General features: G+C 46.2%; 1 protein-coding gene across 1 annotated transcript; it reads right to left on the reverse strand.

The window, feature by feature from the left end:
- Nucleotides 1-377: 377 nt before the first annotated feature.
- On the reverse strand, nt 378-13,605 carry erfl1 (Ets2 repressor factor like 1). The gene is made up of 5 exons (XM_063057311.1): nt 13,542-13,605; nt 6,679-6,913; nt 2,659-2,842; nt 2,058-2,199; nt 378-1,063 (listed from the first exon to the last, which is right to left on the reverse strand). Exons 1-5 carry the CDS (start codon nt 13,603-13,605, stop codon nt 378-380), a joined length of 1,311 nt encoding a protein of 436 aa, XP_062913381.1.
- Between the last annotated feature and the right edge of the window lie 455 nt (nt 13,606-14,060).

The raw sequence follows: 14,060 nt of genomic DNA on the forward strand, positions 1-14,060 counted from the left end.
TTCACAGGACAACTTGAAGTGGGAAATGAGGCACTCTCCCCCACACCGCCAAGAATGAGGGACATTTCAAAGGATCCCCGATCTAGACTGATGTCGCCATCTGCCTCAGAACTCATCCGTTTGGAAACTCCGGGTCCGCAATCCCGCAAGATGCGGCTGCGCTCAGAATAAACGGGCGAGGGCATGGGGACTCTCGCCTTCATTTTCCCTCCTCCTGCCCTCTCCCTCCCAAACACCGCTGTTCACGACCTCGCTGATCTTTGGCTGGTGGGAACGGGAGGATAGCAAGAGGCCGAAGGAGGGGGGAACGGAGGGGCAGTGAGCAGGGAAGGGGGGTGGGGTGGGAAAAGACGGAGGGAAGGGGCAGGAGAGGGGGGTTAGGATTCACGAAGCAGCTCCACCCCAACAGGGATAGTTTCCGGGATGTCCCGGGTAGGGTGAGGACGGGTCCCCAGCTGACCGACGAGGGGTGTGGAGGAGACGCACCAGTTCCGACCTCTCGGCCGGGGATCAACTCCGCCCTCTCCCTCCGAGCCGGAGCCGCTGAGGTCCGTCACTTCCAGTTCCGAGTCCGTCTCCGACTTGACCCACGTCCGCGCCCCTCCCTCCGCAGAACCCAGCCCCTTACCCGAGGACGCGGAGGAGGAGGGGGCAGAGGCGGCTGAGGGGAGCTGGGGCGGTTGGTGGGAGGACGAAGAGGACAGAGGGGTCGGCGCCAGGTCCGCCCTCAGCGTCTGGATCACCGGACAGGGCGGAAAGCCCTTGTGCCCGAGGGAGAGGCGGGGGTAGGGTCCCAGAGGCGGAGGGACCCTGTCCGCCACTGAGTCGGAAGAAACAGAGGAGGAAGAAGCGGAGGAAGAGGGAGGCAGGAGGGAGACCTGGGCAGGGATGTGCGCCAGCGTGCCCGGGTAGTAGTGAGGAGGGTAGAGGGGCGACACCTTGGAGGCAGACAGGCTGAAGGGGGGCGGAGGGTAGGAGGGAAGACCCCAAGGGTACTCGGAGAGATGGCCGCTCCGTCCGTAGGCGCTCAGCACGGCGGGAGGCTTGGAGTAGTAGTGGGTCCCTGCCAAGAAGAAGGGAAGGCAGAGTGAGTGGTGTGCGTAGGCACAGGCCAGCTACCCCTTCCGTGCCCACCCTTGGGAGATACGGTCATCTTCGTATGTTCCTCCTTCTCTCCCGTTCTCCCTTCCTTCTCTCCCGCTCTGTCTGTCCCCACCCTTTCCCATGCACTCTCTCCCTTCCCCCGTCGCTCTCCCTTCCCCCGTCTCTCGGCCCTTCCCCCGTCTCTCGCCCCTTCCCCCGTCTCTCGCCCTTTCCCCGTCTCACCCCCTATCCGTCCCATAACCGTCTGTCACTCTACCCCCATCTCTCACCTCTCTGTATCTCTCGCTCTCCCTCTCGTTATCACCTCCCCATTTCTCATCCTTTCTCATTCTATACGTATACAATTTCGAGCCCTTTTTTTTCTTGCTAGCCCCCTTTCAATCTCCCTCACTCCCATTCCTCCCTCCTCTCTGCAATTCTCTCTCTCAAACTCTCTCACTCTCACCTTCATTTGTTCTAAACTATTTCTTTCACTCTTCTTCATTGTCCATCTTTCTCCCAATGACTTGGCATGCACTGCCGTCTGTGAATCCCACAGATTCGCCAAACCCCCTGGCTATAGAAATTCCTCCTCATCTCTTCTTGGTGGATGTCCCTCTGTTCTGAGGCTGGTACCTCTGATCCTAGACCCCCGCCCCCGCCCGTAGGAAATATCCGCTCTGGATTCTCTCCATCTAGACGTTACAATATTTGAATGTTCAAAGTGGTAGCCTCATACGTTAACCCTTTCATTCCTGAGAAACTCCTGTGGACTTTCCCTCCTCTCCCTTCCCTCCTCTCCCTCCTCTCCTCTTCTCTCCTCTCTCCTCTCCTCTCCTCCCCTCCCTTTCTCTCTCTCTCTTCTCTCCTCTCCCTCCCCTCCTCTCTCGTCCCTCCTCTATCCTTCCTCCACTCCCCCTCCCCCCACTCCTACATGAATGTGACCCTGCAATCCATACTTCTACTTCACCTACCCGAGCTGAGGAAAGCGAGTCCAGTCTCCAGTCGATGTTTCTCGTTATCTGTGGACGGGACAGCCCGTTCGAAGATCGGGTTTCTCAGATCGCCGGCTCGTGCATCAGGGAGTCTGGGCGGGTTCAACAAACTTTGGATTGTCTTCGTGAAAACAACACAGACAGTAGGTCAGAGTAAGGACACAAGTCGAGCTCCTTCCATATTGTCCCACCACACACTCCCAAGATCAGACACACACTGAAGCTCCCTCCACACTCCCGGGGTCAGTCACAGAGTGAAGCTCCCTCCACACTGTCCCATCACACACTCCCGGGGTCAGACACAGAGTGAAGCTCCCTCCACACCATCCCATCACGCTCCCGGGGTCAGACACAGTGAAGCTCCCTCCACACCGTCCCATCACAGAAACAATAAATGATGGAATGGTGAAGCAGACCTGATGAGCCGAATGGTCTACTTATGTCATTTGAATTGATGAAAGGAGAAGAATGTCAAGGGGTGGTCGTGGGGGAGACTGTGGAGCTGGATCGGGGCAAAGGGCATGCTGGATTAGCCGTGATTCTGTACAGCAGTCAAAGGTCAGAAAGAGCAGGTTCTTACCTCAGGAGTGATGCCGCTGCATTCGGGACCCTGGGTGCTGCCGAATGGGTTGGGCGTGAGCAGAAGCTGGGAGTGTCCCATCTCCAGTAGGGGGTAGTTGACCAGAATCACCTTGCTGAAGTTGAACTTGTAGGTGAACCTCTTGCCTTTGGTCTTGTGGAGGATGCGCTTGTTGTAGTAATACCTGGAGAGGTGGACAGTGGGAGTTAGTGCAGCCAAGGGCGAAGGAGACAAGAGTCTCTTAGGGGATACTCTTGCAGGGAAGAACAGATGGTAGACAACCTTGGGAATGGAGGATGCTTAGAGAGTGTTAGAGACTCTAGAAGGATGGGACCCACAGAGGGCGGGAGGGGGAGAAACTTAGGGGGATGGAAGTACATTTGAAGAGAGGAGGAGACAGAGAAACCCTTAGAGGGAGGGGGAGACACAGTGAGGGAGCGACCCTTGGCAGGCGATAGTTACCCTTGGAGGGAAGTTACCTTGGATGGGGAGAGAGACCCTCAAGAGGCAAAAGCTACACTTGGAGGGACAGAGAGGTGCTCATAGGAGAGACTTTCAGGAAACCCTTGGAAGGAGGGGGAGAACCACAGAGGGAAATGGAGATGACTAGAGGGGAATAGGGAACCTCATGGAGAGATAGAAAGCATCAGGAGCAAGTTGAGACCCTCAGCAAGAGAAAGAGACTCTCTCTCAGACTGAGGAAGTAAAAACCTTGCAGAGACAAACAACCTCGGGGAAGACACAGACCCTCAGTGTGAGATAGAGACGAGGAAGACAGAGACACTTTGAGGAAGGGAGACACCCTGAGGTGATCCTCTAGAGGAGATAAAGGTCCTCTAAAGGTGAGAGAGATTGTCAAAGGGAGATGTAAACCTGTGGAGAGATAGATCCCATGAGGAGGAGATAGAATCTTCAGGTGAAGTTGGTGAAGGGTTTGATCCTTAGAAGGGGGAGAGATACTTGGAGCGAAACAGTGACCCTTGGAGGGTGGGAGTGAGACAGAGACTTTTGGAAGGATGTAAGTGACCCTCAGAGTGAAGAAGAGACACTCAGAGACTTGGAGGGAGAGAGCAAGTAGAGGTCTTGGAGGGAGACAAGAGACATCAAGTGCAAGGTAGAAGCCCTCAGAAGAAGGCAGAAACCCTTAGAAGGAGATGGAGACCTTCAGAAGCAGACAAAATTCTTGGTAAGAGGGATACGTTCTTGGAGGAAGGGAGAGACCCTATCATGGAGATAGAAATCTTCAGAAGGAAACAAGACCCTTGGAGAGAAGACTCTCAGAGGGAATGAGGCACACCAGGAGTGACAGTCAAATGCATAAAGAGGTGGAGACCCTTGGGAAACAAAACAATGTACTCCCTCCCTACAGTATTGAGATAGGCAGCATCTTAATAAGACTGACCCACTGGTAGATGATGGTCTAGAGAATGGATGCAGGGACCCTTGGAGAAAAGCCAGGACCACCGACAGCGTGAAGCAGGGAGGCCAGGACCCCATCAATAGGACAGAGGTTGTCAGAGGAAAAACGGAAACCCTACCCTCCCACACAACCTGGAACGCCTCTGAGGGATGCCTCACAGAGTGAGAGAAGGTCCCACCAAGTGAATCAGGGAGAGTTGGGTGGTCTGTAGGACCCTCAGGATGAGGCAGATAGACAGGATGTCGACAGTGATGGCATGGGGGGCGTTTGAGAGGAATGCTCTGGGACCTCTTCTGACAATAATTCAGAGCCTCCAGTAACTTAGCATGACTCTGAGTATTCAAATGACCTTCACTGATACACCATAGAAAGCATCCTATCCAAATGCATCACAGCTTGGTACAGCAACTGCTCTGCCTGTGACCACAAGAAACTGCACAGAGTAGTGGACACAACTCAGCACATCACGGAAACCAGCTACTCCTCTTCTCGCTGCCTCAGTAAAACAGCTAACATCATCAGAGACCCCTCTGACCCTGACCATTCTGTATTCTCCCCTGTCCATTCGAACAGAAGATGCAAAAGCCTGAAAGCACCTACTGCCAGGACAGCTTGAGCCCACTACCTCTCATTCAGGAAGGGGAAGTCGAGGGAACACACACCCGTTCCTCATCGAGGGGTTGGCAGTGGAAAAGGTGAGCATCTTCAAGTTCCTAGGTGTCAACATCTCAGAAGATCTGTCTTGGGCCCAATACATTGATGCAATCATGACAAAGGCACAGCAGCAGTTCTACATTAGGAGTTTGAGGAGATTTGTTCTGTCATCAGAGATTCTACAGATGTAATGTGGAGAACATTATGACTGGTTGCATGACAATCTGGCATGGGAGGCTCCAATGCATGGAAGTGTAAGAGGCCACAGAGGGTTGTAGACTCAGCCACTCCAACATGGGCACAAGCCTCCCTACCATCGAAGACTTCTTCAAATGGGAATGTCTCACGAAGGTGGCATCCATCATTAAGTACCCTCAACATGTGGGACATGCCCTCTTCTCATTACCGCCAATGAGGAGGAGGACTGAAGACCCACACTCAATGATTCAGAACCAGCTTCTTCCTCTCCACCATCAGATTTCTGAATGGTCAGTAATGGGAGTTTGAATTCCCACTGCTGTCTGAAGGAGTTTGTACGTTCTCCCCATGACTACATGGGTTTCCTCCAGGTGCTCTGGTTTCCTCCCACAGTCAAAGGCATACTTGTTAGATTTGTTAAGTTCGAGGTTTGCTACGTAGGCGCTGAAAGCACAATGACACTTGAGAGCTTCCCCGAACACACGTTCAGACTGTGTTGGTCATTAAATGCAAATAATGTATTTCACCGTGTGCTTTGATATACAAATGACAAATGTTAACTTTATCTTTACCTACCCCATGAACACTATCTTGCTATTTCTCTTTTGCACTACTTACTTTTTTATATAACTTATAGTAATTTATGTGCTGCTGTTTACAATGAATTTCATGACGTGTGTCACTGATAACTAACCTGATTCTGATTCTGAACATGAAGCCCAACTCCTGCAAATGAAGGACATTGTGCCAAGCGCATTATTCACCATCTTGTCTGACTGTGATGCCACTTTTAGGGAACTGTGTACGTGCACTCCTCAGTCCCTCTGTTCTACATTCGCTGTGAAGGTCTACCTTGGTTTAACTTCCCAATGACTCCCATCGGCTGTGTTCCTCCCGGGAGCCCGAGGTCATTTTGGGAGTGTCTTTCTCCTTGAGGAAGGTGGTCTCTTCATTGCTCAAAGTCACATCCACATCCAATGAGACCAAACTCTAGTGAGTCCCTCACCCTAAGAAAGACTCCAAAGGTGAGAGCTAAAAGTGGAGACGCAGGTGGACAGGGTGGTGAAGAAGTGGTCTGCGTGCTGGCCTTCGTCAGACAGGGCACCGAGACCAGGAGTGAGACATCGCTGTACAATCAGAATTCAATTTATTATTACTGGCATATGCTGTGAAACACGTTGTTTGTGGCAGCAGCACAGTGCAGTACATAAAAAACAAATATGAATACGTGGTGCAACAAGAGAGGAAAGCAGTGAGGTTGTGTTCATGGTTCACGGACTGTCCAAAATCTGATGGTGGAGGGGAAGGAGCTGTCCTAAAACATTGAGTGTGTGTCTTTGGGTTTCTGTACCTTCTCCTCGGAGGTGTGTAAAATCACAAGGGAATTGATTAGGGTGAATGTGCAGTCTCTTTCCAAGGGAAGGGGAGACATGATCTGAGAGCACAGGTTTAAGGTGAGAAGGGAGAGACTTTAAAGGAAATACAATGGAAAACTTCATCACAGAGAGGGTGGTGGGTGCTTTGAACAAGGAAGTGTTTAAGGCAGGTATAATGACATTAAAAGGCATATGGAGAGGTAACTGATATGGGCTAAATTCAGGCAAATGGGACTAGCATCTCAGTAGGCATGGATGCATTGGGCTGGAGGGCCTGCTTCCAAATGAAAAGCTCCTCAGGGAGGAATGGGCTCACAGGGAAAGGGCATGCAGATAAGGAGGGTGAAGCTAAGGGGCTGGTGGAGATGTTACCTCAGCGCCCGGCTCAGCTTGTCATAGTTCATGTGGGGCTTGCACTTGCGAACGCCCCACAGCTTGGCCACCTCGTCGGGGTCCTTGATGACAAACTCGCCATAGTCGCCCTGCCAGGCGATCACGTCGTGGTACTCCTCCTTCTGCAGCAGCTCCAGAATGAAGTGCCAGAGCTGGATCTGCCGTGACCCGGGGCTCGACTCCGGCTTGTAGGCCCAGTCCGGAAACGCGAAGCCTGTAAGGGGGATGAGGGGTAGTGATTCAATGTAAGGCAAGTTGTGGAGGCTTCTATCCAGTGAGATTAGACTGAATAACTCTCAACACACTGAGATTCAGTATTAGATGCAGATTACGTCAAAGATTTCCAGGAAGCATGGCAGGGTGTCATAGCACAGAGGGGTTACGCTACTGGTCTGGTGTCCAGAAGAATGATTCAGAGAATGTGATTTCAAATCCCACATTGAGAACTAGGGCATTCCAATTTAAATGAGCATATGGCTTGGTATGGCAGTTGGTCTATCCATGACTACAAGAAGCTGTACATCACGGAAACCAGCTTCCTTTTCATGGACACTTCTCGATGCATTAGTAAAGCAGCCAGATTCATCAAAGATCTGTCCCGCCCCGGATATTGTCTCTTCTCCACCCTTCCATTAGGCAGAAGATACAAAAGCCTGGAAGGACATACCACCAGGATCACGGACAGCTTCTCTTCTGCTCTGCTAAGACTTTTGAACAGTTCCTCATTAGATGGATTTTCATCCTTACTATCTACTGTCCCTTGTTACCTTGCTCCTCATTGTCTGTCTGTACCTTACTTTCTTTGTAACTGTTACACTTTGTTCTGCCTCCGGCATTGTTTTCTCTTGTACTACCTCAATGCACTAATGTGATGAAATGATCTGCATGGATGGCATGAAAAATAAAGCTATTCGCTGTAACTTGCGATGTGGCAATAATAAGCCTATTTAATTTTTTACCAAGTAGCTTAGTGCAATATTTGTCATTGCAATGATATATTAATGGATTAGTACTGTAAATAGATATTAAGAATGGATTTTTACTGTCAAGCCAATGGATTGGAGCTAGTAATAGATTATTACTTTCAATGGGTATCTACTGGAAAACTGTTGATGAATTAGTATTGTCAATGGAATGCTGCTATGAATGGTCTGTTAACATGAATGGATTAGTACTGTCAATAATGGATACAACTAATTGATTAATGCTGATAATGGATTCATTTTGTAAATGGATTAATATTATTAATGAATTAGTACCATTGATCTATTGGTGTGGTCAGTGGATTAGTAGTTTAGATGGATTGGTATTATCAAAGGATTGATAAAGTCCATTGATAAATAACTGGTTACAACAGATTGGTTTCATTAATGGATTGGTGAGTGAATTGGTTCGGTTGATAAATTGTTACAGTCGGTAAACTGATTCTAAGATGAATTGGTACTGCCAGTGAACATGTTCTGTTGATGCTTTGGTAATGTTACGGATTTGGTACTCCTTATGGATTGGATCTGTTGGTGAACAGTTTCTGTTGATAGACTGCTACTGTTGATGGATTAGTACTGTTAGTTAACTGGTACTGTTTGTAGATGGATTTGCATGTTGAACTAGTACTATTATGAACTGGACTGTTGATGGATTGATACTGTTGATGAATTGGTACCATTGGTGAACTTGTACTATTGATGGATTGGTATTACTTTGTTTTGAATTGTTGATGAATTGGTACTGTTTATGGATTGGATCTACAAAACATCATAATGTTGATGATTAGGAACCATTGATAGATTAACTCTGTAAATGATTAATGCTTCTGGTGGATAAATTGATAAATGGTTAATACTATTCATAGATTGCTCCCATTGACATATATGTATTGTTGATAGATTAGTACTGTTGATGGATTGTATCTGTTGATGAATTAGTATTGTAGATGGATTAGATCTAGTTGATGGTTTGGATCAGTCAGTAGACTGGTACTGTTGATTTATTGGTACCACCAGTAAAGCAGCACTGTTGTTGGATTGCATCTGTTGATCCACTAATCTTGATGATGGAGTGATACTATTGATGACTTGCACTGAAGCCATTGATTGATTGTTATTGTTGATGGAGTGGTACCATAGGTGGATTGGTCCTATTGATGAATTGGTATTGTTTATCGAGTTACTGCTGTAGTCAGGATTATAGTCAGAGTTTTAGTTGCTGTTCACAGAAATGTTGTGGAGAGAGTTATACAGTAGTCAGTATTATAAACACATACACTGTTATAGTCAATGCTACAGAGCATGATGTAGTTAGAGTTATAGATGGTATGAAAACAGTGTTATAGTCACTTAAATAGTTTTATATTCAGTGTTGTAGTTAGTTTTATAGTCAGTGTTATAGACCATGTTGTAGTCAGTGGTGTAGATAGCCTTAAAGTTTATATTATACACAGTGTCGCAAATAGTGTATTGATGGTGTTCTAGATGCTGTCCTAGTCAGTGTCATAGTGTTGTAGACACTGTTGTATTCAGCATTACAGGGAGAGAGATAGGTAATTGTTATAGACAGTGTTTTAGATGTTGCTATCAATGGTCTTGTAAACAGTACTGTACATGGTGTAGATGGTGGTGTTAATGATATTGTTTATGGTTTGTGGACAGTGTTGTTGGTATTGTAGCTGGTGTTATTGTTAGTGTTGCAGATGATGTTGATGGTATTGTTAATAGTGTTGTAGACGGTGTTGTGGATGGCATTGTAGACAGCATTGCAGATGGTGTAAACGGTGCTGTACACAGCACTGTAGACAGTGTTATTGACAGTTTCCTTGAAGGTGTTGTAGACAGTGCTGTAGATAGTGTTGTAGGTGATCATTTTGATGGTGTTATAGACCATGTTGTGGATAATGATGTTAACAGTGCTGTAGTCGGTGCTGTAGATGGCACTCTAGACCATGTAGTAGATGGTGTGGTAGATGAAGCGGCAGTTGGAACAGTAGAGAGCGCTGTAGATGGTTGTTTTGATGGTGTTACAGACCATGGTGCTCTAGATGGTGCTAGATGGACGCGGTATTGTAGAAGGTCTTGTTGATGGTGTTATAGACCATGTTGCGGATGGTGTAGACAGCGCTGTAGGTAGCATTGCAGATGGTGCTGTAGATGATATGGTAGATGGTGCGGTAGCTTGAGCAGTAGACAATTCTGTAGACAGTGCTACAGGTAGTCATTTTGATGGTGTTATAGACAGTATTGTGGATGATGTTGTCAACTGTGCTCTAGATGGTGCTTTCGATGGTATGGTAGACAGTGCTGTGGATATTGTAAATGGTGCTGCACACAATGTTGGAGATAGCATTGTAGACAGTGTACACTGTGCTATAGACTGTGTTCTAGACAATGTTGTAGACAGACAGAGCTGTGGATGGTGCTGTAGGAAGTGCAGTAGATGGTGTTGTAGACTATTTTGTAGATGGTGCATTAGACAGTGTTGTGGATGATGCTGTAGATGGTGCTGTAGACAGTACTGTTGACTGTGTTGTTGATGGTTTTATAGATGATGTAGATGGTGTTGTAGTTGGTGTTGCATATGGTGTTGTAGACAATGTTGGAGACAGTATTATAGATGGTGTTGTAGATAGTCATGTTGATGGTGTTGTGGACAGTGCTGTAGACTGTTCTGTGGGTGGTTGTTTTCATGGTGTTATAGACCATGTTGTGGACAGTATTGTGGATGATTTTGTTGATGATGTTATAGAAGGTGTTGTTGACTGTGCTCTGGACAGAGTTGTAGATGGTACTGTAAGACATAGAGCAGAACTAGGCCATTTAGCCCATCGAGTCCACTCTGCTATTTCATCATGTCTGAACCGGGATCCCATTCAACCCCCATACTCCTGCCCTCTCGCCATATCCCATGATGCCCCAACCAATCAGGAATCTATCAGCTTCTGCTTTAAATATACCCATGGACTTGGCCTCCACTGCAGTCCGTGGCAGAGCATTCCACAGATTCACCACTCTTTGGCTAAAAAAAATTTCTCTTTCTGTTCTAAAAGGTTGCCCCCTAATTTTGAGGCTGTGTCCTCTAATTCTGGATACCTCCACCAGAGGAAACATCCTCTCCACGTCCACCTTATCTAGTCCTTTCAACATGTGGTAGGTTTAAATGAGATCCCAATGCATTCTTCAAAATTCCAGAGAGTACCGTTGTAGCTGCCATGGTGCTGTAGATGGTGCTGTAGACGTTAGAGATGGTATTATAGACAGAGTTGTAGACAATTATGTTGATGGTGTTATAGACAGTGTTATGGATGGTATTGTGGATGATGTTGACAGTGTTGTTGCCTGTTCTGTAGACAGTGCTGTAGATGGAGCTGTAGGTGGCAATGTAGACAGCAAAGTAGATGGTGCTTAGATAATTTTGGAGATGGTATTATAGATGACGTTGTTGACAGTCGTGTTGATGGTGTTATAGACTGTGTTGTGGACAATGTTGTTGACTGTGTTGTTGACTATGTTATTGACTGTGCTCTAGACAGTGCTGTGGATGGTGATTTTGATGATATTGTACAGTACTGTAGATGGTTTTGTAAATGTTGTTAATGGTGTTGTAGATGGTGTTATAGATGGTATTATAGAAAGTGTTGATGGTGCAGTACACAGTGTTGTAGATGGTGTCGATGTTGCTGTAGATGATGTTGTAAATGGTATTGTAGACAATGTTGGAGACAGTGTTGTAGGTGATGTTGATGGTGTTGTAGATAGCGCTATTGTTGGTGTTGTAGATGGCACTGTAGATGGTGTAGATGTAGACAATGCTGTAAATGGTGTTGTACACAGTTCTGTACATGGTACTGTAGGCAATGTTGCTGATAGTGTTGACAGTTTTGTTGATAGTATTGTAGATGGTGTTGTTGATGGTACTGTAGACAATGTTGGACATGGTATTGTACAAGATCTTGCTAATGTGATAGACCAAGTTGTGGATGGTGTAGACAGCGCTGTAGATAGCATTGCAGATGGTGCCGTAGATGGAACTCTGGACCATGTAGTAGGTGGTTTGTTAAATGGTACGGCAACCAGAGCAGCAGACAGTGTTATAAGTGGTCACTTTGATGGTGTCATAGACCATGTTGTGGAGATGTGGTAGATGGTGCTGTAAACAGTGCTGTGCATATTGTAAATGGTGCTGTACACAGTGTTGGAGATGGTGTTGTAGACAGTGTTGTTGATGGTGTTGTAGATGGTATTGTAGATGGTATTGTTGATGGTGTTGTAGATGATGTTCTAGATGGTGTTATAGACGGCACTGTAGACGGCGTTTTAGTTGCCATTGTAGGCGGTGTTGTAGACAGCACTGTAGATGGCATTGTAGATGGTGCTGTAGATGGCATTGTAGGTGGTGTAGTAGATGGTGCAGTAGATAATGTTGGAGACGGTATTAATAAACGGCATTGTAGACAGTCATGTTAATGGTGTTATAGACCAATGTTGTGGACACTGTTGCAGATGGTGTTGTACATAGTGCTTCAGACTGTCATATCAGTGTTATAGTCACTGTTATATACAGTGCTTTAGACTGTTATAGTCACGTGTGTTGACATTATAGAGAGTATTGTAGTCTGTTGTAGTCAGTGTTACAGTCAGTGTTATAGTCACTGTTGTAGGCTCTTACAATAGACAGTGTTACAAGTAGTATTGATAGTCAGTATTATTTATAGGACTCTAAATAGTACTGTAGACAGTATTATGTACATTGTTAAAGACAGTGTTGCCATCAGTTCATAGACAGTGTTGAAGTCACTATTATAGAGAATGTTACAGTCAGTGCTTTGGACATTATTGACTCTGAATCACGGACCGTATTGAGGATAACATTACAGTCAGTGTTATTGACGCTGTTATAGACTACACACGGACTTTGCATTAAACAGTGTGCTCACTGAACATCCCTTCTTACGTTCTGCTGACCCTGTTGGACTGTAGATGAAGATTTACAGCCGGTGAACGTCAAAGGGGGCGCTCAGTCAGCCGGAGTGATTGTTTTCACATTGTGTGAGTAGGGGTTGTAGTCAGAGTTCGGGAACGGTTGCCCATTGACTTTTTACTCATAGCGAGGTTAGTGTCTAGGATGGACTGTTTTCCACCCTGTTCTGATGACATCTCAGCTCTAACACTTGTTCACTCTTGGCGCATGATGCGTGCACAGTGTGAAGCTACCCTCCCCCCTTCTACTCCTAAAGCCTTGCTCCGGGGGTGATGGACGATAACACTGTGAGTCACCAGCTGTCAAACATTCTCACTCCCTGCCCCCTCAAATACCCACTCTCGTCCCTCACATAGGGTCACTTTCATTCTCTCTCTCTCACCCCCTCTCTCTATTGCACACTCATACGCATACTCTCCTCTCTCTCTTCCTTACGCTCACTCTAGCTCCTCTCTCTCTTCCTCTCACTCACACGCACAGCAAACATCAAAACACAGACACAGGCATACGTTCACATACACACCACAGACACAGAGAAACGCTGACACATTTACACAGCACACACACGAAAGCAAAACCTCAAACACCATGCTTCAATTTTTATACAAACTCTCTCTCATTCCACCCCCCACACATCTTCATCCATTCTTTCCCTCTCACAGACACTCAAGTTTCCCACTTCCCCTTCTCTCTCTGTTTCTTTTTTTAATCTGTCACTCCCTTCTATTTGTCTTTCTCGCTCCTCTTATCTTTTTCTCTCCTCTCCTCGCTTTCTCCAAACCACTTGACACGACCCGCGACAGGCTCGGCTCTCTCCGCACGCCCACTCTAGTCCGAGTATCTTCTCCATCGCCAGCAAAGTTAAGCCCTACCTGGCGTCCAGAGAGTCGGCATTGGGGGAGTTAATAGCAGGTCCGAGACACAGTTGCAATCCATGCCGGTCAAAGTGAAGCAGTCTGCGAAAGTTGAAGAGTAAGAGGATTAATCCATTAAAAAAAGTAACTGTTACATCATGCAACAACCAGCGCCTCCAGAAAATCATGTTATTTAAACTTTGAATGATTACCCAAACATGTTCGTTTTTAATGCCGTGAGTGTCATAATTCTGTTTTATAAATTTATAAATATACACCTTTTAAATGTATACTTATATAATACATTGTTTTATAAATTCAATTATTCGAAATTACATATCTTCAATTTTTTCAAAACTAAGGCTACGTGTTGAGTGAATTGAACGATCTCTACGTTTGGAATAATTTTACATACAACGTTAATAATTACATAAACTGCTATTATTGATTAGATGTATACACATATAACTATTGTAGAAAACACATTGCATATTATGTAGGATATTTTATATAATTTGTATTTGTATATCAATGAAA

This window comes from Mobula hypostoma, chromosome 8 (genome assembly GCF_963921235.1).
Source record: "Mobula hypostoma chromosome 8, sMobHyp1.1, whole genome shotgun sequence".
In the NCBI taxonomy this organism is placed as follows: Eukaryota; Metazoa; Chordata; class Chondrichthyes; order Myliobatiformes; family Myliobatidae; genus Mobula; species Mobula hypostoma.